At 34.3% G+C, this 23,722-nt stretch overlaps 1 protein-coding gene across 18 annotated transcripts in view; it reads left to right on the top strand.

Annotated features, from left to right (window-relative positions):
- The window catches only part of ITGB3BP (integrin subunit beta 3 binding protein), a 69,420-nt gene that overhangs the window by 40,473 nt on the left and 5,225 nt on the right, over positions 1 to 23,722 (top strand). For 12 of the 18 annotated variants that reach the window (XM_077892100.1, XM_077892099.1, XM_077892104.1 and 9 more), the window contains 4 exons: positions 4,904 to 4,973; positions 13,619 to 13,697; positions 14,280 to 14,373; positions 15,217 to 15,276. In XM_077892100.1, the coding sequence (XP_077748226.1) occupies positions 4,904 to 4,973; positions 13,619 to 13,697; positions 14,280 to 14,373; positions 15,217 to 15,276 (303 nt within the window). Of the gene's footprint in view, positions 1 to 4,903; positions 4,974 to 13,618; positions 13,698 to 14,279; positions 14,374 to 15,216; positions 15,277 to 21,165; positions 21,298 to 22,003; positions 22,055 to 22,701; positions 22,857 to 23,722 lie in introns of those variants that run through there. The other 6 variants (XM_077892106.1, XM_077892105.1, XM_077892114.1 and 3 more) reach the window with 6 other exon arrangements.

Below are 23,722 nucleotides of genomic sequence, written 5' to 3'. Positions count from 1 at the left end.
TACAAAGAGAGATTCACAGATCCCTAGTTTATAGAAAATGTTAAAGTACCTCTTCAAAAACTGATGAAATAGATAAAACCTTAAGAAGGCTATAAACAATTTGAACACAGCTAAGCAAACGTGATCTAATGAGCTGTGGTCAAACAAGTCTGATACCCAGCACGTGATAAAGCATGACCTAGAACTTTTACAAAACTATAACCAGTTTGCAATCACAAAGAAGTCTCAACATACTAAAATTGCTGTCACATTCTCAACCAAAATTCTGTGCAATTAGGAATCAGCAATAAGGGCAGCCCCGGTGGCGCAGCGGTTTAGCGTCGCCTGCAGCCCGGGGTGTGATCCTGGAGACCCAGGATCGAGTCCCGCATCGGGCTTCCAGCATGGAGCCTGCTTCTCCTTCTGCCTGTGTCTCTGCCTCTCTATTCGCTCTCTCTGAATGAATAAATAAATAAATCTTAAAAAAAAAAAAAAAAAGGAATCAGCAATAAAAAGGCAGCCCTGGGATCCCTGGGTGGCGCAGCGGTTTGGCGCCTGCCTTTGGCCCAGGGCGCGATCCTGGAGACCCCGGATCAAATCCCACATCAGGCTCCCGGTGCATGGAGCCTGCTTCTCCCTCTGCCTATGTCTCTGCCTCTCTCTCTCTCTCTCTCTTTCTCTCTCTCTCTGTGACTATCATAAATAAATAAAAATTAAAAAAAAAATTAAAAAAGGCAGCCCTCTAAAAATTTTAGCCCACAAGTTTGGAAACCTAGAGCCTTCTAAATAATCCATTGTTCAGAAAAATCAAAATGGAAAATATAAAATATTTAGAATTGATTGATAATGACAGCAGAAAACACAGGAAAACTTTACACCTAAACACTGCATTATACTAAAAGAGTTCTTAGTGGAAACTTTATGCTTATAAATGCATGTATTTAGAAAGGAATAATGATTGAAAACAAATAAGCCAAGCATTCAGTTTAGAAGGATGGAAAAAGAATAGAACAAATCCCACAAAATACAAGAAAGGAAATAAAAGATATAAAGAGAAAATATTAAATAGAAAACAAGGCAATGATAAAGTAACAAGATCAAAACCAGATTCTTTGAAAAGACTAACCAAATGGTAGACCTCTGGCAAGATTGATCTCTTTTTAAGTGAGAGAAGGAACAGACAATATGTATTTCTAAGGAACTGATAAATTACTATGAGTTTAAATATATGATGAGCAGTTAGATATATGAGCCAAATGCTTCTTAATGTGGTCCACAATCTAATTTGGGTGAAAGATTTTAAAACTTACCATTCTGCTTCTTAAATATTAATGTTTTAGTAGCTAAAAAGCAATTCCAATTTTCTCATTGATACCTTTCTATTCAATAATATAGGTAATATTTTAAGAATATTACATTTCTTCCATAGGATCAATAAAGGTATTGAATTTTAAAAAAAGGAACCATTAACATTGTTATTTTTCATGAATTGATCCTCTAAAGAGATTCTTCACTCTCCACTCTTGTTTAAAAATAATAACTTAGTTAATTAAAAGAATATATGATTTTGGGATCCCTAAGTGGTGCAGTTGGTTGAACATCAGACTCTTGGTTTCTTCCTTGATTTCATTTCATTCTATCAGCAACTTTATCTCCCAATAACTCTTTTTAGAAAAAAATTACTAACCAGTGTTTAATACATTAGACAAATCACGTGAACCTCTCTGAGTCAAAGTTTTCCTCAACTCATAATTTTTGGTTTGGGACCAAATGATGCCTAAGATGCATACCCGCTATAAACTATATGTGTCTAGAAGCAGCATCATACCAGCCTAAACCTGTTTAAAGAAGCATAGCATCCTGCTTAAGAAAACAATCTTAGTAGCCAGATGACTGGCATTAGATCCTGACTCTGCCGCTTACTATCTTTAGGGCTTGGGTAAGTTATGTGGCTATTCTGTGCCCTATGTTTCCTCATCTGTAGAATGGGAATAAGAGTGACCAATTCAGCGCACCTCGGTGGCTCAGTGGTTAAACATCTGCCTTTGGCTCAGGTTGTAATCCCAGGATCCTGGGATGAAGTCCAGCATCAGGCTCCCCGCAGGGAGCCTGCCTCTCCCTCTGCCTGTGTCTCTGCCTCTCTCTCTCTCTCTCTCTCTCTCTCTCTGTGTGTGTGTCTATCATGAATAAATAAATAAAATATTTAAAAATATATATTTTCTGTTCTCTGATATTCATAATATCACTAAGTTGGTTCAGAAACTGATTAACAATAATTTCCCTCATTGTTACTTTGGATCTTATGGCTTCTCTCCAAAAACAAAAAAAAAAACCAAAAAAATAAAAACACCCAAAAATCAAAACCAGTATCATAACTAAATTATTCAAAATAGTTTTTAATTCTAAAAAGAGAAAAACTTGTGCTTTAGAAATTTAGCCAAAGTACTAGTTACCACTCTTGTTTATTAACTTTCCATTATTTGACTCGTCTACATCCTTAAATTCCAATAGTAAGTTTATTTAACAAAGGATTAAAGGGAAAAACAGTAACAATATTTTATTGATGATTTTAAAGAACTCTGAGGAAAAAGTCTATTAAAATCCATTTCTCAAAAAATAAAATCAAGCTGGATATGAAATCCCATGATACACATGAAACCTTATTCTCAGAAAATCTTTGCCTAAAGGTTAATACTAATTTCCTGACTTTTGTGCTATGCTATTTGCATTCAATAAAGCTCCACAATTAAATATTAAAATATTTTGTTCCTTTAACTGTAATTAATTTTCACATTTTAGAACCATTAGTCAATAAAGTTAGGTGAGAAATAGTAAAAGAATGCTTTATTTGAATTTTCACCAGGTGTTCAATGCCTGCTGAAACATTTTTATTATTGTAAGGGGATCAGATATCTTGTCCTATAAAAAGTAATCAATAGCCTAATAGCATTAATCTCGATCTTCTCATGGAAGGACTTATATTTCTAATATACTTTCCAACTGTTAAATAGGAGTTTTAATATCTCTGAGAATAACATTTGGATCATTTAGCAGAGACTGGACTCTAATATATCATTAAGAGTATTCCAGTTACTGAGGTGCCTCAGTGGCTCAGTCAGTTAAGCATCTGACTGTTGATTTTGGCTCAGGTCATGGTCTCAGGGTTGTGAGACTGAGCCTTGCATTGAACTCTGTGGCTTAGGGTTCTCTTGCTCCCTCTCCCTCGGTCTCTCCTCCCCCACAATTAACATGTGATAAAGAGCTACACGTGAGCCGACGGTGGCGCTAAACCGCTGAGCCACCTGGGCTGCCCAGAAAATATACTTTAAATAAGCTTTTTCTCTAGTAATAGGTGCAAGTAAGAGTAATGGATTAAAAATTAAGTGAAGAAAAAAGTACAAACCAGCATTGGAAAAGTCTGTTCCAGACATTAATACGTTAATAAATTACATTTGAAAATTTAAAGAAATTGCCTTTGTGTTATCTGTGTACTCGGTACTCGGTTTCTGGTGTGTGTGTGTGTGTGTGTGTGTGTGTACTCGGTTTCATCTAAAAGTATTGGATCTTCCTGCTGTATTACATAGAGCTATACTATCCTATACATATACATATAGAGCATTTGAAATGTGGCTTATCTGATTTGAGATGTGCTGCAAGTTTAAAACACACCAGATATCAAAGGCCATGTGAAAAAGAGAATATGAATGACCTCATTAATAATTTTATATTATTATGTGTTAAAATATAGTATTTTGAGTATATGGGGTTAAATAATAAAAATTTATTTCACCTGTTTTTCCTTTGTGAAGAATAAGGACATTGAGTTAAGTAATAGTTCCTGTGCCAGTTGTTGAACAAATGGAACAACATGAAAATACAAAATGTAAGGAGGTTGTCACCAATGATGCATTTTAAAAAATTTTTTCTCTGGACTTTTTTTCATTAGTAGTAAAAAGTTTGGATTATTCATTCATTTGCTTGCTTATTCATTGAATAAACATTTACTAAAGGCCAGTACACATAAGCCATTAAGAAACTTTTTGCTAATATGTCCTCAAATACTTATTATACATCAAATTGTTTAAATTTTATGGTGTACTATAGTATGAAGTACAGTAGAACCAATGAAAGGGAGAGCTCATAAAACAATTATCTATTTGACCACCAGTAAGTGCAAACATATCCTACTAGAGCTATAAAATCAAATTTACATTTCAACCTCACACAGAGGATCTTTCCAAGAATTTACTAAGTCATTATGCATTTTTTCAATATGCATTTTAAAGTCAAGCACATTTATCAAATTTATTTTACCGTGACATCACTGGAAACTCACTATTTTGTAGATGTTAATATCACCGACTCCTTGTTAACTTTGAGGCAAAAAATAGGGGTGAAATAATACAAAGTGGAAACTTTAAGATGACATTTTTTATTAAAATATTTGATGAGGGATCCCTGGGTGGCGCAGCGGTTTAGCGCCTGCCTTTGGCCCAGGGCGCGATCCTGGAGACCCGGGATCGAATCCCACGTCGGGCTCCTGGTGCATGGAGCCTGCTTCTCCCTCTGCCTATGTCTCTGCCTCTCTCTCTCTCTCTCTCTCTGTGTGTGTGACTATCATAAATAAATAAAAATTTAAAAATATATATATTTGATGAAAGTATCCTTTATCTAGTAAAGATTTTTTTCTGTATAAAGTCATCATGAATAAAAATTGGGATATTGGAAAATAAAAACAATAGCTATTGAAAAGTTGATAATAGTGATTCCCAAAGCAAATTCCAGGATACTTGTTATTTTCCTACTTCCCTTTCATTAGTCTACCCTTTTATTTTTTGTTTAAACTTTGGCAATCTAAATTCTATTTAGAATTTGACAAATTTCCCCTTAACTTTAAGTTCTTCTTTTTATTGCATATATATAGAAAAGAGGAAAAAACTGAACCACCTCAGTTTAACCAAAAGGAAGGAATCTACAACAAAAGACAATAATGAGTAAGTCTGTTGTTTTTGAAATCATAAATACATGTATCTTGAAAGAAAAGGATATTTCTTAAAGTGATAAATTAAGAGAAGTAATTTATTTGCAGAATTTTAAAAATACACCTGAGTTAAAACATTTTTTTTAAGAAGTAAAATATTTTGTGATGTGTTTTACAGTATTCATGTGATCATAATACATGGTATCTTAATGTTTTTTTAAGATTTCTTTCTTTAGGGCAGCCTGGGTAGCTCAGCGATTTAGCGCCACCTTCAGCCCAGGGCATGATCCTGGAGACCTGGGATCGAGTTCCTTGTTGGGCTCCCTGCATGGAGACTGCTTCTCCCTCTGCCTGTGTCTCTGCCTGTCTCTCTCTCTCTCTCATGAATAAATAAATAAAATCTTAAAAAAAAAAAAAAAAGATTATTTGAGAAAGAGAAAAAGAAAGTTCAAGTGGGGTGAGGGGCAGAGGGAGGGGGAAGGAGAGAATCTCAAGCAGACTCCCCACTGAGCACTTAGCCCCCATGTAGGGCTCAATCTCACTACCCTGAGATGAAATTATGACCTGAGCGAAAACCAAAAGTCAGACACTGAAGTGACTGAGCCACTCAGAAGCCCCTGTGATATCTCAATTTTAATACTCATGAGTACAGTCTCCCAGCCCATGAATAAGATACCAGCTTAAGATAAAACTGAAGAAAACACCTTTTCAGATTTTATATAGATGGAAAAGTAATCTATCATCTGGTAACATAGTGCCTAACAAATAGTTGGTTCAAGAGCTAGGAACACAGTGAAGCCAACAGAGTAAGAGATCCAGAGGAACTCAGGAGGCTTATATGCCAGTACCCACCTAATTTCATATTGGCCAGCCATTGCTGCCTTGAATGAAGATATTATCTATAAAAATCTACTTCCCATATATAATCTGGAAAGAATAGTGTATTTATTCATTGAGGCTGGAAAATTGAATTAAGCAGAACGGGGGTTAAATTTTCAAAGTAGTTCATATGTTCAGCTCATTTACTCTTTCAGCTATATTAACTGTTTGCCACACAATATGATGGATAGGTAAAGAAGAAAATAAAGTTTCTCCCATTGGGAACTTCTGGTCTTATGTTGTAAGTTAATATACCTTTCCAAACTTAGAAATAGGTTATGTGTTAGGTTTCAAATTTTTTAAAAATCAGAATGCATTTTTCATACAAATATTATTATAATTTATGGTTATAATGCCAGAATTCTCTTTCTCATAATATAGCTGAACTATAGTATTAATCAGTAGTAGTCTAGATTAAAATATATAAAAATTGAGTGCCATTTAGAGTACAACAGGGACAAAGGGAAGAGTTTCTCAAAGAAATTTCCTTTTGACATCTTCTATATCATCATACCCCCTTTATCTACTTTTACTAGATACTTTTCCTAGCCACATTTCCCTCAACTCCAGATATTTTCATGCACCCTGTCCCACTAATATTTTTGTTGTAAATTACTACACCTTCCTTCCCTTAAGTAAAGTTCACATTTCTTCAATGAAGCCAATATCAACTAGATATTAAAAGGAAAGCATTCTTGGGGTGCCTGGGTGGTTCAGTTGGTTAGGTGTCCAGCCTTGGTTTCATCTCAGGTTATGATCTCCGGGTTATGAGACTGAGTTTGAGTCTGGTTGCCTCAGCACAGAGTCGACTTCAGATTCTCCCTCTCTCTCCCTCTATTTCTCCCCCCACTGGTTCTTGTTCTCCCTCTCTCTCTCTCTCTTTCAAATAAATAAATAAATAAATAAATAAATAAATAAATAAATAAATAAAATCTCCCCCCCCCAAAAAAGGAAAGCATTCTTTTTAACTTATTAAATACATTTTAAAATTGGCATTCTATACACACAGAAAAATCTCAAATTGTACAAAAGGACATACAGGGAGAGCAAGTGACAAGTAACAATTTTTGAGGCATGTATAATCTTATATTTGAAAGCAGATACTGAGTGTAATATAAGACTGATGATTCACTGAACTGAATAATAATATCAACCTCTATCTCTGAAACGAATAATATACTATATGTTAATTAATTGAATTTAAATTAATAAAAAGTTAAAAATTAAAGCAGATACCTGCTAAATAAACCAAATGAATTTCTGATATAATTATATGAAGTATAACAAACTTAGAAGTAAAAGTAGACAGTGAAGGAGGAAATGTTTTTGGACAACAGTGATAACCATGTAAGCAACCAAACTTAACTCTTGCTTTCCCCTCAGTCAGCTCCACTTAAGCTATTCTAACTTTTTATAGGTTCTTCCCTTCCTTATTCTTCTGAACCCATCAATTTGCTTACAGCTCCAGATTTTTAACAACAGATATCTTAGCAGTGAGCTTTCAAGTAGCAAGGGAATAAGAACCTATGGTTCACTTAGGAATTTGCCTGTATTTATTTAATTTCTCTCAATATTTATTTCTAAAGATCCCAGTTATTTATATATATCACTCCATGACTTAATACTAGAATAAGTGAACTTAAGGACAAGCCAAGATATTTTACAATAGATAAAAATTATGGCTTGCTGATTGTTTTTTCTACTCATTATAAAATTACTTAATCCTACTCAATAAAGCTATTTTACTAGCTTTTGTAATACGTCCTTCATTTGTTCTATTTGTTTAGATTTCTTTTATTACCTTGTAAAGCCATTCTAAAGACTTGGTTTTTTAAAATCTGAAATTGAACATTTCTTATTTGCACATCAGTTTTAAATGATCATAGCATTTTGTATTTTGTTTTGGCAATTGTATAGGTTAGGATTGTCCAGAGGAACAGAACCAATCACAGATACATATATGTGTAATAACATAATAATAAGGTATTAATAAAATATAATATTTAATGATAATAAGATGGCATTGATGTAATTGTTATTGATAATTAAAATGTATTGGGGTGCCTGGGTGGCTCAGTTGGTTAATCTTCCAGTCCTTGATTTCAGCCCCGATCATGATCTGAGGGTCGTGGGACCAAGCCATTGGGCACAATGCTCAGCAGGGAGTCTGCTGGAGATTCTATCTTGCTCTCGCCCTCTGCCCCTACCCCTACTCACATGCATGCACACACACTCTCTAAAATAAATAAATCTTTTTTTTTAAGTTTTTATTTATTTATTCATGACAGACAGAGAGGCAGGCAGAGACACAGGCAGAGGAGAAGCAGGCTCCATGCAAGGAGCCTGACATGGGACTTGATCCTGGGTCTCCAGGATCACACCCAGGGCTGAAGGCAGCGCCAAACCGCTTGGCCCACCGGGGCTACCCTTAAAATAAATAAATCTTTTAAGAAATAACTAAAATGTATTGATAATGAGTTATATATATATACTTGCATATATAGAGAGAGATTGATTGTTAAGAATTGGCTCATGCAGTTACACAGGCTTAACTCTCATCCCATCCACAAGTTTGAGACCCCAGAAAGCCAGTGGTGTAATTCAATTTCAGATCCAAAGGCCTGACAACCAGGGGAGCTGATGCTGTAAATCCCAGTTCAAGAGTAGAAAAACATTCCAATTCAAACAGGCAGGCAGGATGAGTTGCCTAGGTGGCTTAGTGGATAGTCTGTGCCACCTCTTCATTTCGGCTCAGCTCACGTTTTCAGGGTCATGAGATCAGCCCCATGCTGGCTATGGAGTCTGTGTCTTTGACTCCTAACAGCAGCAATGTATTTTCACATTTGCTTAATCTTACCACAAACACAAAATAGTTTCAGAATTCCTATACTCATAGCACTGTTAAAAACAAACCTGCAAAGCATTCAAGATTTGTTTGCAGTCTTTTTTTTTTTTTACTTTAATTTGACAGTATATAGGCAAATTACTATGTTCATAACTACTTGGATTAGTTCTTTATTGTTGCTTTTTATTTTAATTCCAGTTTAGTTAACATACAGTTCTGTATTAGTTTCAGGTGTATAATATAGTGATTCATCAATTCTAAACATTACTCATTTCTCATCATGATAATTGTACTCTTTAATCCCCATCACCTATTTCACCCATCTCTCCCACAAAGCTCCCCTCTGGCAAAAATCAGTTTGTTCTCTGTAATTAAGAATCTGTTTCTTGGTTTGTCTCTCTCTTTTTTTTCTCCTTTGCTTGTTTGTTTTATTTCTTAAATTCCACATATGAGTGAAATCATACAGTATTTGTCTTTCTCTGACTTATATTACATAGCCTTATACTCTCTAGTTCCATCTAGGTTGTTGCAAATGGCAAGATTTCATTCTTTTTTGAATAATACTCCATTGTTTATATATGTCACATCTTCTTTACCCAATTCATCATTTGATGGACGTTTGGACTGCTTCCATAATTTGGCTATTGTAAATAGTGCTGCAGTAAACATAGAGGTGCATGTATCCCTTTGAATTAATATTTTTGTATTTAGAGGGTAAATACCCAGTGATGCGATTACTGAAGAATAGGGTAGTTCTCTTTTTAACTTTTTGAGGAGCCTCCATACAGTTTTCTGCAGTGGCTGCCCCAGTTTGTATTCCCACCAATAGTGTAAGAGGGTTCCTTTTTCTCCACATTACTTGGATTAGTTCTTTCTTTGAAGAATTATTCATTTGAAATAGTTCGGTTTTCTTGCTTCTGTTTGTATTCAATTTTAATTTTTTTCTCTCATCTTTTTAAATTTAATCTTTTAAATGATGTCAAACATTAATATGGTTCTAAAAGCCAAAACTTAACAAAAAAGTATATTCAGAAAAGTGTCACTCCCTGCCTCATTTTTCCTATCTACTCCCTGTAGGTAAACAAATTCATTAGTTTCTGGTTTACATTTTATTTATTTTTATAAAATTAAGTTGTTTCATTTCTTTTTTCGATTTCTCTTTTTATACAAAGATGGCATACAGTGTATACTCCTTTACATTCTTTGTTTTTCTGTTAGTATATGTCCTAAAATGATACCTTGTTAATCAATTTGGCAAGTTTTAAATATAAGAATTCTTCCAACAGGAAAATATAGTTCCATATTCTAGGTTTAAATTTTTTTTCCCCCAGACAACAAGCAGTTAGTGACATGTCAATAAAGCTCATTTATAAACAAACACCTACACATTAATATTTTATGTGAACTTCTATATCCTTTGTACTCTGAAAGGAAAATATATATTTCACTGGCATTGGCTTTTCTTCCTCTTGGAAATTTGCTGCTGGCTACTGTCACTGCTATGAAAATGCAATAATGGAGACTATCCTTCTGCAGGGTTTACTTCCATTAAACTTTTTATTTTCAGGTTGTAGATTCACACATATGCTGTTATAAGAAGTAAAACATGATGCTATATATAGAAAATCCCAAAGAATGCACAATGACTATGTTCCTTTCTATGTAACTGTGAATAATTAGTGTTTTAGTTTCCATATATGTAAAATGGAGATATTTACCAAAGAGTTATTTTTAAGATTAAGATATAGCTTGTGAAGTAACAAGTACCATGCTTTGACTTTAGAAAGAGCTCAAAGAAACTTAGCAATATATTTCATCATTACAGTCCAGCTATCATCCAAAATAATCAGTTTAGATAAACAGAATAAGTATAAGTATAAACAGATAAGTAGAGGTTCTGTGACCTATTTACCTTTTTCTCTATAAGACATAGTAAGTAGGGGGATCCCTGGGTGGCTCGGTGGTTTAGCGCTTGCCTTTGGCCCAGGGCGCGATCCTGGAGTCCCGGGATCGGGTCCCGCGTCAGGCTCCCGGCATGGAGCCTGCTTCTCCCTCCTCCTGTGTCTCTGCCTCTCTCTCTCTCTCTCTCTCTCTCTCTCTGTCTATGATAAATAGATAAATAAATATTAAAAAAAAAAAAAAGACACAGTAAGTATTAAGAGGATAAAGGAAATCTGAGGATTTTGTCCCTGTAATGTACATATAACTTTCAGGTTTCTTGAAATTATATACAAATATAGTCTCTTACAAATAGTGACTTTTGATATAAGTTTTTGGTAATGGAATTAATTACGAGTTCATTTGTGGCCTTTGAGAGTATAGTACCAGTAGAGTGGTAAGGCAGAAATCTGAATATAAGAGTTTAATTTCAGTACGGAGGAGTAGAGATTGGGTTTGGACCATTATTTTGAGCAATGATTTATGGGGGGAAAATTCATTAAATTAAGTAAAAGAATTAAGGGCCCTCAAGGGCCAAGCAAATCATATACTTGTAATATTAACCATCAGTACTGATGTAAGATTCCTGTAGCACTCACAGCTTGGGCCAGAGAGTGAAGAAAACAAATAGGAAATCTAGGATTACACATTAGAAGGACATGTGTGTGGCAGAAGGTTAAGGGACTTCTTTTTCTTTTTGTTATTATCCCCAGCTTTATTGAAGTGTAATTGACAAATAAAATTATATATATTTAAAGTTTGTAACAGAATGGTTTGAAATATATGTGTGTACCCATTCCATGAAACTGGTTGCAGTCAGGATGGGAGGAGTTGATTTCATCTAGGAAGAAGTAAAAGAAGGAGGAAGAGAAGAAGGAGATTAAAATAAAAATGGGGGTCACCTGGCTGACTCAGTCAGTAGAGCATGCAACTCTTGATCTCAGAATCATGAGTTGAGCCCCATGTTAGATGTAGAGTTTACTTAAAAATTAAATTAAAATTAAAAAAATAAAAATGAGAAGAATGATGTATTGTCAACTAGTCCATTGGTCATGCAGTGAAGACAAGTTTTCCTCTAAAAGCAGCTCAGGCATGTGAAGGATATCCTGGAAAATAGTTTCCCCAGTTATTTGATACTCAGGCCATACAGCTAGCTCTCCAAGGTTGTCAAAAACAGTTTGCCTAACTGAGCCCCTCAATAACTATCTTAATTTGAGAGGCAGAAATACTAACAGACCCTTTGGGGATATTACATTGCACAATTCCTGGGGACTCCATTTACATCTTACTCTATCTGAACAGAGAGCCCCTTGGAGTCATTCAAGATAGCAGCCCTGCAGGACCCACCCTTCCCACATAATTACATGAGGGTCAACAAGGAGTATCATCAGTTCCTTAAGGTGTGGTAAGATAGTGTTGAGAGAATCTGCCACTTCAGTCCTCCCAGGAAAAGAAGACAAGGTAAAGAGCCCTTCGGAATGCTTCTCATGGTGAAGTAGCCCGTTTGCCTCAGCTTTGCCTCCTTGAGGCAGTAGTAGCATTGGTTAATGTAGGGGAAACTGGAGGTTCCCAGCCTGGGTGGGAGTCACTTAAGCCCTCTTGCTCCTTGAGGCTTTTGGAGCTCAATGGAAGGAGCTGGATTTCTTTTATGACACTCTTTCAAACTGAGGTTCAAGTGATAAGCAAGTAAGGCTTTTCATTGAAAATACTTGATAATCAAGGAAAATATTTAAAGAAAAAAGATCACCTGCAATTCCATTTTCCTCACATAAATTTTAGTTTTTGCATAAATGCTGTTTTTCATTCCTTATTTGCATACTTCATGTATTTTACTTGGAGGGAACATATTGTACATATTCATTGCATATGAAAATTTAACATACCAGTCTTATTTTTAATAGCACAGAAATGTTAATGGATAATATTGATGTAATTTTGAAAAGCATTTAAATAAAATTTCTTTTTTTTTTTTTTTTTTTCATAAAGTCAATAGCATAGATTTGTGGTCTCTGAAACAGTAGTCACTAGCCAGCCACACATGGCTAATGAGCATTTGAAATGTGACTAGTCTGAAATGAGATGTGCTATGAGTGTAAAGTACACACTGGATTTTTAAAAAAAAAGCATACAATATCTCATGAATAATTTTTATTGATTACATGTTGAAATGATAATACTTTAGATATGTTTGTTAAATAAAATATATTATTAAAATTAAGTTCACTTCTTTTTACTTCTTTCCATGTATCTACTAGAAAATTTTAAATTACATTTGTGGCATACATTTTATTTCTATTAGACTGCACTGATGTAGATTATCATATACAGCTATGAGATCATAAAATTGGACAATAAGGGAATAGTTAAATCATCTTTGGCATGTTTACTAGATATAATATTGTGCAGCCTTTAAAATTATAAACCTATGGGTGATGTGGCCAAAAAGTATATGTATTATATTGTATTAAGGAAAGAAAGTATGATATAAAATTATAGAAATTGTTTTTAAAATACCTAAGAGAATTTTTCCTGTATGCTAACATGCTAACTAGGGATATGTTCAGAGATAAGATTACAAATGAAGTTTTCTTTGTTTTCAAATTTAAAAGAATGCCTTTGTAACCTTTTTTCACTCTGAAATTATTAAAGCCATCAAACTTACTTTTTTATTTAAAATAATTCCTGGGTAACCCTGACTCAGATCAAGGTAAATAAGGAGATGGTATATTAGGGTTCTCAAAGTGGAACTGTGGAGAAAGGAGCAAGCCAACTAACTAGATCTTCACATCTTCTCCCACTGTTCAGAGGAAATGAAAGCAAAAATCCCAAAGACAGGTTGGTTTGTAAAGGGATGAAAGACATTTACATCTTTCACTCCTTTGTAAAGAAAAGGATTAGAAAACTGAATCTGAGATCTTTTTAAAAGAATTAAAGGTGTGAAAATGACTTGCTATTTTAAATGCTTCATCTTGCTAATTTTTTTTTTTCATTTATAGATTCATGATGTTGCTATCTAAAGTTGAGAAATCATCAGAAGAAATCATGGAAATAATGCAAAATTTAAGCAGTATACAGGTTAGCTTTTTTTGAAGTTTATAAATAAAATAAATTTTATTTATTTATTCATGAGAGACACAGAGAGAGAGAGGCAGAGACACAGGCAGAGGAAGAAACAGGCTCCATGCAGGGAGCCTGACATGGGACTCGATCCCAGGTTTCCAAGATCACGCCCCGGGCCAAAGGCGGCGCTAAACTGCTGAGCCACCAGGGCTGCCCAGGTTAACTTTTTTTTTTTCCTTTGGGGCGTATAATTTTTCATATGTCTACTACTCCATTTGAAAAAAGAAAATAGGAAAGAAGCCCCAGATTGGAGAATCCAATCCAGGAAAGAATTTGCAGGGAATATGTCTAATTTACTTTTCATGAGAATTTCTTTTCTTATATGAACACTAACCATAATCTTTTAGTAATATCTGGCTTTTTCACATTTTAAAGTTTGCAGTGTTGACCTGCCAGCAAAAGTTAAATTTCTTACCACAGAGTTTAAGTTTTTCAGATGAAAGGAACAGTAATGAAAGGAACATTACTGATAACTAGACTTACCAGTAATGCTCTATATGTAGAGAACTTAACTCATTTAAGATGTCTTTCTTTTAGGCTTTGGAGGGCAGTAGAGAGCTTGAAAATATCCTTGGTATCTCCTGTGCATCCTGTTTCTTACAAAGAGAAATGCGGAAAACGAAAGAGCTAAGTAAGAAAAATTCATGGGTTTTCAGTGGCATCTCTCTGATTCCTTATTTCTAAACATTAGAATATATCTAATGTTTTCAGGTTTAGAGATAAACTCAATAATCTTTCTCAAATTTAAATCTGATAGACTTTTTTATATATGGCACTACTGGACATGTAATGGAAATCTTATTTAAAGAATAAGCTGGGCAGCCCTGATGGCCCAGCGGTTTAGCGCCGCCTTCGGCCTGGGGTATGATCCTGAAGACCCGTGATCGAGTCCCATGTCGGGCTCCCTGCATGGAGTCTGCTTCTCCCTCTGCCTGTGTCTCTGCCTCTCTCTCTCTCTGTGTCTGTCATGAATAAGTAAATAAAATCTTTAAAAAAAAAAAATTATAGGGATCCCTGGGTGGCTCTGCAGTTTAGCGCCTGCCTTTGGCCCAGGGTGTGATCCTGAAGACCCGGGATCAAGTCCCACGTCAGGCTCCCTGCATGGAGCCTGCTTCTCCCTCTGCCTTTGTCTCTGCCTCCCTCTCTCTCTCTGTGTGTCTCTCGTGAATAAATAAATAGAATCTTAAAAGAAAAAAAATTATAAGAAGCATATATCTTTTCCCAGGATATGTTACTTCAGAGATTCTTGTTGAATATGAAGGAAAAGAATATGCCTTCAGCCTGATAATCAGGCTTTTTAAAAATCTGGTGCTTATTCTTTAAATAAGATAAAATAAGGTATTACATTTTGTACTCGATACCTATTATGTATTACTTCAAATTATCTTTTTCTCATGAAGTTATCCAAGGATGAGAAATTATTCATATTCTATGCTAATTCATAACATGAGTATTTTTGTTTTTGTTCTTTTAGTGATAAAAGTAACAGAACAAAAACTGTTCGAAAAGAAGTGTTCAGAATTTTCCAACAAAGGTAAAGAGTTGTGTTTTCATTTATATTAAAAGATCCTTTCATCTCATTTGGCCAATCATCATGAGTCCTTTTTTACTGTGGTCTTCTTAAAAGATCATAAATCTCATTTGAAAACCTTATACTGAATTTGGCAGGCCATGTCTGATAAGATAACTTCTCTGATTATTAAACTTTTAAAATATGTTTTGAAATATAATTTTCAGTTTAAGATTTAGATTTTGTCTTTTTATTAAAAGTTCTTCTTGAGCATACAGACAAATAGGAACAAGCATTAATATATAGCAACTTTTTTAATGGTGAATTAGGATTACACAAAGCATAAAAAGTTACTTTGTAACCAGCGTTTTGAAAACTTTCAGATCATTAATGATGTTTGATCTACTGTGAACTCATATGCCTCTGAGCATTTCACAGCATGGGAAACTAAATTAGCAGGCTTCCCATAACACATGCACGTCCATACCTCAGTAAGCAAAATGATCATGGACTATAAAATATTAAAACCTTTAGACCAACTTAAGAGGGATCTTTTTAATATTACTGACATAAATGCCATTTTGCAATCTCTGCAAGTGGAACTAGGCCTTTAAGCGGGTAGCTATGTTTTAGTCTACCATTTTTGAATACCAATGACTACCAATTATTGAGGACCAGTAATTCTAAGTTCCCAGCACTAGGATCAGCAGATCTTTACCTCTACTCTGCATGATATCTATTATCACTGTCATTATAGATAAGGAACAAAAACAAAAAATGTTAAGTAACGTGCCCAAACACACTGCTATTTTTTTTTTAATTTTTTAAAAAGATTTTATTTATTCATGAGAGACAGAGAGAGAGAGAGAGAGAGAGGCAGAGACACAGGCAGAGGGAGAAGCAGCCTCCATGCAGGGAGCCCAACATGGGACTTGATCCTGGGTCTCCAGGATCACACCGTGGGCTGAAGGCAGTGCTAAACCGCTGAGCCACCCAGGCTGCCCAACACACTGCTATTTAAATGTCAGAGCAGGAATTCCAACTAAAGACCAGTCTAACCTCAAAAAAGTATGGTTTTTTTCCATTGTTCCATGTTGCCTCTTCCTACAACAAATGAAATCACTTAGTCAACCCAGCTTTTAGATTCAAATGAGGCAAAACTGAAACCACTTCAACCAATCTAGCATATTGGATTATATTTAGGATCTTTATTTTTTATTTTTTTATTTTTTTTATTTTTATTTTTTTATTTAGGATCTTTAACAAGCCAGTGATGAGTTTGCATGGAAAGTACTAGGATTCCCTGTTATTTCCAAAGGCCACCTGGTAATATAGGGCAATAGCCCTGGCAGGACTCCTCCAAAGCTCATGAAGGAAGAGAGCTGAGCAGGTTTCCCGAACCATTCAATGGAGCAGAGTTAACTTCCACTGTGATCCCAAGAATTTAAGAATATGAAGTTAGCTCTTAGAAAAGGCTTAAGACCTCTTCTTTCCTATACTGTGAAACTTGATTATAATGTGTAGCTGGATTTCAGTGGTTTCAGTTTCTTTTTCCTTGAGAAGTTTTAGAGGATCATAAATGGGAAATTAGATTGTTGATTATTTCCCAACCAGAGGAAATCTATATATTATGTGCCAATGGTGTGGATTTTTTTTTCAATCTGTAACTTCCTAGAAGTGACCAGAATTAGGCTTTACAGAGTTGGCTTTCACCAATTTTTGAGAAATGAGGAAGGGAAAATTATAGAATAAATAAGTGAATTGTCACTTTAATATTGGGGAAGAAATTTCCAAAACTATTGTTTCCTTCCCTAAACATTTATTAAGACATTAAAGGTATATTCCATGTATTAAAAGTTATCTCCTTTCAGTTATCTATTATATACCAATTCTTTGTGTGTTTATGCATGACCAGCTTTAAAACTATTTTCTAGGATTTTAGGCATTAAAACTGACTTGCCCATTACCAGGTTTTCCCTAAGGACTGAGTGTTTGTTCATGCATAAAGGAGATCCTGTGACTAAATCATGTTTTAAAATTTCTAATAAGGGAACCCTGGGTGGCGCAGCGGTTGGCGCCTGCCTTTGGCCCAGGGCGCGATCCTGGAGACCCGGGATCGAATCCCACGTCGGGCTCCCGGTGCATGGAGCCTGCTTCTCCGTCTATGTCTCTGCCTCTCTCTCTCTCTCTGTGTGACTATCATACATAAATAAAAATAAATAAAATAAAATAAAAAATAAAATTTCTAATAAGCATTGATTATTTGTTGTGGCCAAAATGAAAACTGAATCTAAATATATATAAAATATATAATAGCTGTAGAAATATATATTAGAATATATGTCATCTTCCATTTGTTTCTTGGCAAGAGCTGAATTAGCTCTTTATATTTCCTGAGGTATTCAGATCTTCATTAGCTTTTCAATTAATATTTTTTAAAGATTTTTTTATTTATTTATTCATGACAGTCACAGAGAGAGGAGAGAGAGGCAGAGACGCAGGCAGAGGGAGAAGCAGGCTCCACGCAGGGAGCCTGATGTGGGACTCGATCCCAGGACTCCAGGATCACACCCTGGGCCAAAGGCAGGCGCTAAACCACTGAGCCACCCAGGGATTCCCTCAGTTGATTTTTTTTAAAGTATTGTTGCCTAAAAAATCTTTTGAAACTTATTTCCTTTAAAATTTGAGTGTTTTTACTGAGTGTTTTTTCCTCTTCTCTCTATAGCTCATGATGCATTTTTTTATTTTGGTTTTTGATTAAAGATGATGCACATCGACACATTTATATATGTATATATAATTTTTTGCTGAGTTAACAACTTTAAACCCTTTTTATTTGTATATTCATTTTACAAGGATTTAGCTAGTGTTTTTGACATCTCAATCTAATTTGGGGATAAATAAAAAATTTGGGGATCTAGCCTTTAGCCTTTTATAGAAATTTCTACTTTACTTTCACTATGCTATTATCCATAATTGCTTAAATTTTAAAATATTTGGGGAATCTTGATAATATTAGAAGTTATGTAATGTTAAAAATAACTCCTATAAAATATATGGGATTTGTTTTATTAGGTACTTAAAATAAGAACAAATTACTTTTTTCACAGTCAAAAGAATGTCCTTCAGATTATCATAAAATTTTCCTAGAATAGTTAAAATAGACAATATCAGGAAAATTCCAACATTTAGGCTATTGTTGCTCCTTCAGGTCAGCCCCCTGGTTCTGTTTATTTTTCCATGTCACTGCTAGCTAGCTTGTTTAGCATCAGTTGCAGCCTTTATTACAGAGAAGTACAATTGTAAAAATAACATGCTAGTGTTTTAAATAAATAGACATCTGACACATTTTTTAAGGCTTTACAGAGGAAATTAAAACATATACAATAACATGAAAAGGTACACTGAGATTTTCATAGTTTTCAAAAGAACTGGATGTTGCAAATCAGGGGCTGCTTTGATAGAGCATATGAATAAAAGAGGCTCTCCCTTGCTAAATACAAATTTCTTAAAGGAAGGCTTTCTTTCTTTTTTCAGTTACTTAGGAAGTAAGCCTAACTTCATTTTCCTTAATAATATTGGCTTTATGACTCTTAGAAAAATAATGAGATGAAAGGTCCTTTTTCTGTTACATTTGGATGTGAATTTTCATAATTATTCTTAATTTGTTATGCTAAAGATTTAAAACATGACCATTCAATGGGTTGATACAGATGGAATGTCACATTATCATCACATGGTAAGGCATGAAATTTATTTACTTTACATAATCAACCTCTACTTAAAACAACTTGATACAAATATTCCTAAGTCAATAGAGGGCATTATATAGCACTTAGTATTTTCATTTTTTCTGGAAATATTAGAAAATACCATCATTGTTTGTCTAAGACCAGTACTTCCAGTAAACAAAATGTTTTTCAAAAGAATGTAAGCAAATTGTAGAACAGTTGCCAAGATATGAAATCTAGACACATTAGCTTTAGTCCAAAACATATTTTATCTGTTTTGAGAATAATTGTGTAGGTTGCAGTATGCATATTTGAAATGAAATGTAACCATGTGAACTTTACAATTGTTCAAAAAAGTTGATTGTCTCAGCTGTTTGTAATACAAAATATTTCAGAATTTCTAGCCATGGCCTTCAGAAGAAAAGTACATGCTATAACGTTTCTGTTTTCTTTAGCTAACTTACTGTCTTACATTATTAAATTCATCTGGGTTATAGGATTTTAAAGTTTTCAAATTCTTGGACTACAGGACAAATTTTAAGCTCTTTCTGTTCTGACTATGAAATAGTTTGATACTGCCCTTTCATTCTAACCACCCACAGAAGTATTTTTTAATTTAAAGATATGTTGTTCTTTCCCCCACTCAGGCTTGAAAATGTATTTATCATATCAGCCAAATAATTTTACTCCCTAGAAGACTACTATCCTTTTAGTTTTTTATATCCTAACATTAAACGGTATCTTTTTTCAAATAAATACTTCAGTTTTAAAAGCACTAAAGTTTGAAGCATAGACATGATGCGTTTTAGAAGAAACAAAAATTCCTTCCTGTGCCTTCATGTTCTTGGTTTATCTGAAGATAAAAATTGGAGATATTAGTTTTGGTGACACAAATCTACATAATGTACAATTGTAGTCCTAGCTCTTTATCAGAATTCTCCTGTCATGTTGTACTTGGTTCATATCTTTCCTATTAATAATGTTAATGCCCTTGTCTTACACTATTCATCACTGTTTTGGGGATACATTTTGACTGCTTACTTGAGATTTGTCTACGATTTAAGGAAAAACAAATTGATTTATTACTTTTCAAAGCCTTTTAAATAATTTCTTCCATGATTCAAATTTTTGTATACTTCTTTAGAAGTATGATAGTTTTTATCTTCTAAATAATCAGTAAAAAAAATTTAACCGTAGATTTTAACTCACTTAATAGCAATTATATGTTTAAGAGGTGTAAATAACTTGCTATCAGACATTACGAATATCCAGGTGCTCTGTATGTGCTGATGACAACAAAATTGAAACGAAAGACTGTAATAATTCTGACTGGTTTTCTCTGCAGAAGATATTGATTATTTGTGTGTGGTGAGAGATTTGGAAAATTCAATTAAAGGAGTTGTGCAAAGGTTTCATAAATTTTCCTTCTACAGCATGTACACAGACATTGTTGCGTATTAAATCAATGCAGCACTTCACAATATATTTTCTTTGAAACATAAAAATAAATAACATTTAAACAGTTCTGCTTACTACAGAAACAAATTTTATTTTCTGTGAAGCATTTAGTCATGTGCTATCACTGACTCATACACATTTGCCAGCTGTAACAAATTTTATAGACATTTTCTCCAGAGACATATCTCACATACTATGAATTTTTAAATGAGCAAATGGTGAAGAAGGGATGTCAGCAATATAAAAATTGATCAGTTAAAAGATAAAAGCATAAGTAAAGAGATTTGTATGGTAGTCTTAATAGGTTTTATTAAATAAAAATACTATAAAAAGACAGTAATGAACAGACTGAAGACTAACCGTTCTTGAGATGGAGAAAAATTATTCTGGCACAGTTAGTAGAAATTGGTTTTATGTCACCTGACAGGTGAACATTTTTTTCCCCTGTTTTAACTCTTAGAGTAGTCAAAAATCTCTTCAAAAAAAGAGTTAGATAAATTTTCTAAGTGGCTTATGTATTAAACACACACATAGAATGATAAAGCAGATATTTATAGTGTTACATAGATAATTATATAGTTAAAAGCAGGACTTCTGTAAAAAGTATTGGGTGAATTTTTCCTCCAGCTCAGACTCATACAAGAGGAAAAGAAGCATTTTTTAATTTATACTGTTCATACCATATGCTTCACCTCTCTGGAATCTCTCTCTTTGTGAACTCCAGGCCTCTCTACTGCTTCTCTCTCTACCTGGATTGCTCTTTCTTCCTTCTCTGTCTAGCAGATTCCTCCTGCTCATTCTTTAAGATCAGCCTCAGATGTCACATCTTTTATGAAACTCTCCCCAACTTGCCTAGGTAAAGTTAAATTACTTTTTCTTCTGGCCTTCTACAACACTTGTCTGAATGTTTATAAATGTATTATGTTATAGAGTTGTAGTGTATTGTAATTGTCCGATTATATGGCTCCTCCTGGGCTCCTCCTTGGCAAACAAAAGTCGTATCTCTATAGTATAGCCCCAGAGCCTAGTATAGAACCTGATAGAAGGTCCATAGTGCATGTTCAGTGAAAAAATAAAGACAAATGCAACTCTAAGAATTTTTTAAAGGAATTTAAATATTTTCAAATACTTATAAATTACTATCTCCTTACATGCTTCATCCATTTAATACTTACTGCATGCCTACTATGAGCCAGGCACTGTTCTAGCACTGGGGATACGGTAATGACCAAGGCAGACATAGTCCTGCCCTCATGATTATAGAATCTGTCACAAAAGACAAATAATTATAATAAAGCATAATCACATAATAATCATAATAATTATATTAATAAGTTTTGGGGCACTTTTTATCCTAAATTCTTAAATGTACATTCTGAAACAGAATTGGGCAAATCAGTAAAATGTTGAAATGAGAATTTATAACCCTGAAGCTGTTTATAATGTAAAAAAAACTTTATGTTTGGGTTCTTTAATTTCATTTGATTCAGCATTTATTCTGTATCACATATTGTGACAACTTACTTTGAAATGTTTTCTGAAAAAAATCTTTTTTCTTATAGAATTGCATCATCTTGACAGCTATGAATTCCTTAAAGGCATTTTAAACTGAGGTAGGGTTTCACCTTTCTAACTAAGGTTATTAGCCTTGTGAAATTTCACTGTTTTGTTCAGATGGAAACATTTTACTTATATTATCAAATTTGGTATTGTGTGTCTATGAAGAAAATAGGGACATGAGCTTTGGAAGTGTTTTTGAAATTATATTGAATCTATTTTTATAAATTATAAAAGGACAATCTGACAGGATGTGCGAGTTAGAAGCTGATTGAAAAGAACCGTTGAGCTCATCAGCCTAGCTTTAAAAGTCAAGTGCATATTTTTAGGTTAATATTTAGAGCACTCTTAATTTAGCATCTTTTTTTTTTCTTTAAGATTTTATTTATTTATTCATGAGAGACACAGAGAGAGAGGCAGAGACATAGGCAGAGGGAAAAGCAGGCTCCATGCAGGGAGCCTGATGTGGGACTCGATCCTGGGACTCCAGGATCACACCCTGGGCCGAAGGTGATGTATTTATTTAATTAAATAAAATATTAAAAAAAGAAAAAAGAACTAGCCTATCCCAGACTTAGTGGCATCAATATTAAATAAGATTCTTAGAAGCTAACTAGATGTTGCCTACTGTCTCTTAGGGAAAAATATTAATGCAAAATAAATTCTATAGTGAAAATACATTTCTTTGGAAATTGTATTTCAGGGAACCCTGGGTGGCGCAGCGGTTTAGCACCTGCCTTTGGCCCAGGGCACGATCCTGGAGACCCGGGATCGAATCCCACGTCGGGCTCCCGGTGCATGGAGCCTGCTTCTCCCTCTGCCTATGTCTCTGCCTCTCTCTCTCTCTCTCTCTCTCTCTCTGTGTGACTATCATAAATAAATAAAAATTTAAAAATTTTTAAAAAAAGGTAATTGTATTTCAAATGATTAGTATTAGCTTCCTAACTTTAAAAAATATTTGCAAAATATACACAAAATTGTGTCACTTTCCTTCATTAAAATGTTTATTCTGTTGTATGTAACAAATAATAGGTGTTTTTTTTTTAAGATTTATTTATTTATTCATGAGAAACAGAGAGAGAGAGGCAGAGACACAGGCAGAGGGAGAAGCAGGCTCCCCGCGGGGAAGCCCCATGCAGGACTCCATCCTGGTTCCCAGGATCACACCCTGAGCCAAAGGCAGACACTCAACCACTGAGCCACTCAGGTGTCCACAAACTATAGTTTGTAAAAATAGCTGACATTCATTAAGCACTGTCAATATGCCAGGTACTATTGTAAGTACCTTATACATATTCCATTTAACCTTTTCAGCAATTTACATGACATACAATTATCACCTTTATTTTATAGTTAAGGAAACAAGTACAAAGATGTTAATAACCTTGTCCTAGAATGATCTAAGAGACAAAGCCAGGATACTAAGCTGAGTAGGCTGGCACCAGAATCTTTGCTTTGCCCAGTCACAATAGTAAACTACGATTGTCAGGTGTCACTACTGGTCAAAGGTTTTAGATCCTGTTAAATAGTAAGGATCTAATATATATGCATATACATATGTACTCATTATAGGTTAAACATTTTATACAATTTCTGGCCCATGGCAATCCAACAGATAACTATTAGATGGAGATCCTAAATACATAGTTACAGTTATACATCTGGCAAATAACATACATATTGAGTATTTGATGGTCTCATTTGAACTTTGGGGAACTTAAAGT

The sequence above is a fragment of the Canis aureus genome, chromosome 3 (genome assembly GCF_053574225.1).
Source record: "Canis aureus isolate CA01 chromosome 3, VMU_Caureus_v.1.0, whole genome shotgun sequence".
Lineage (NCBI taxonomy): Eukaryota > Metazoa > Chordata > Mammalia > Carnivora > Canidae > Canis > Canis aureus.
The sequence above is the reverse complement of the archived record's forward strand: the minus strand, read 5'-3'. Positions and strand labels throughout refer to the sequence as shown.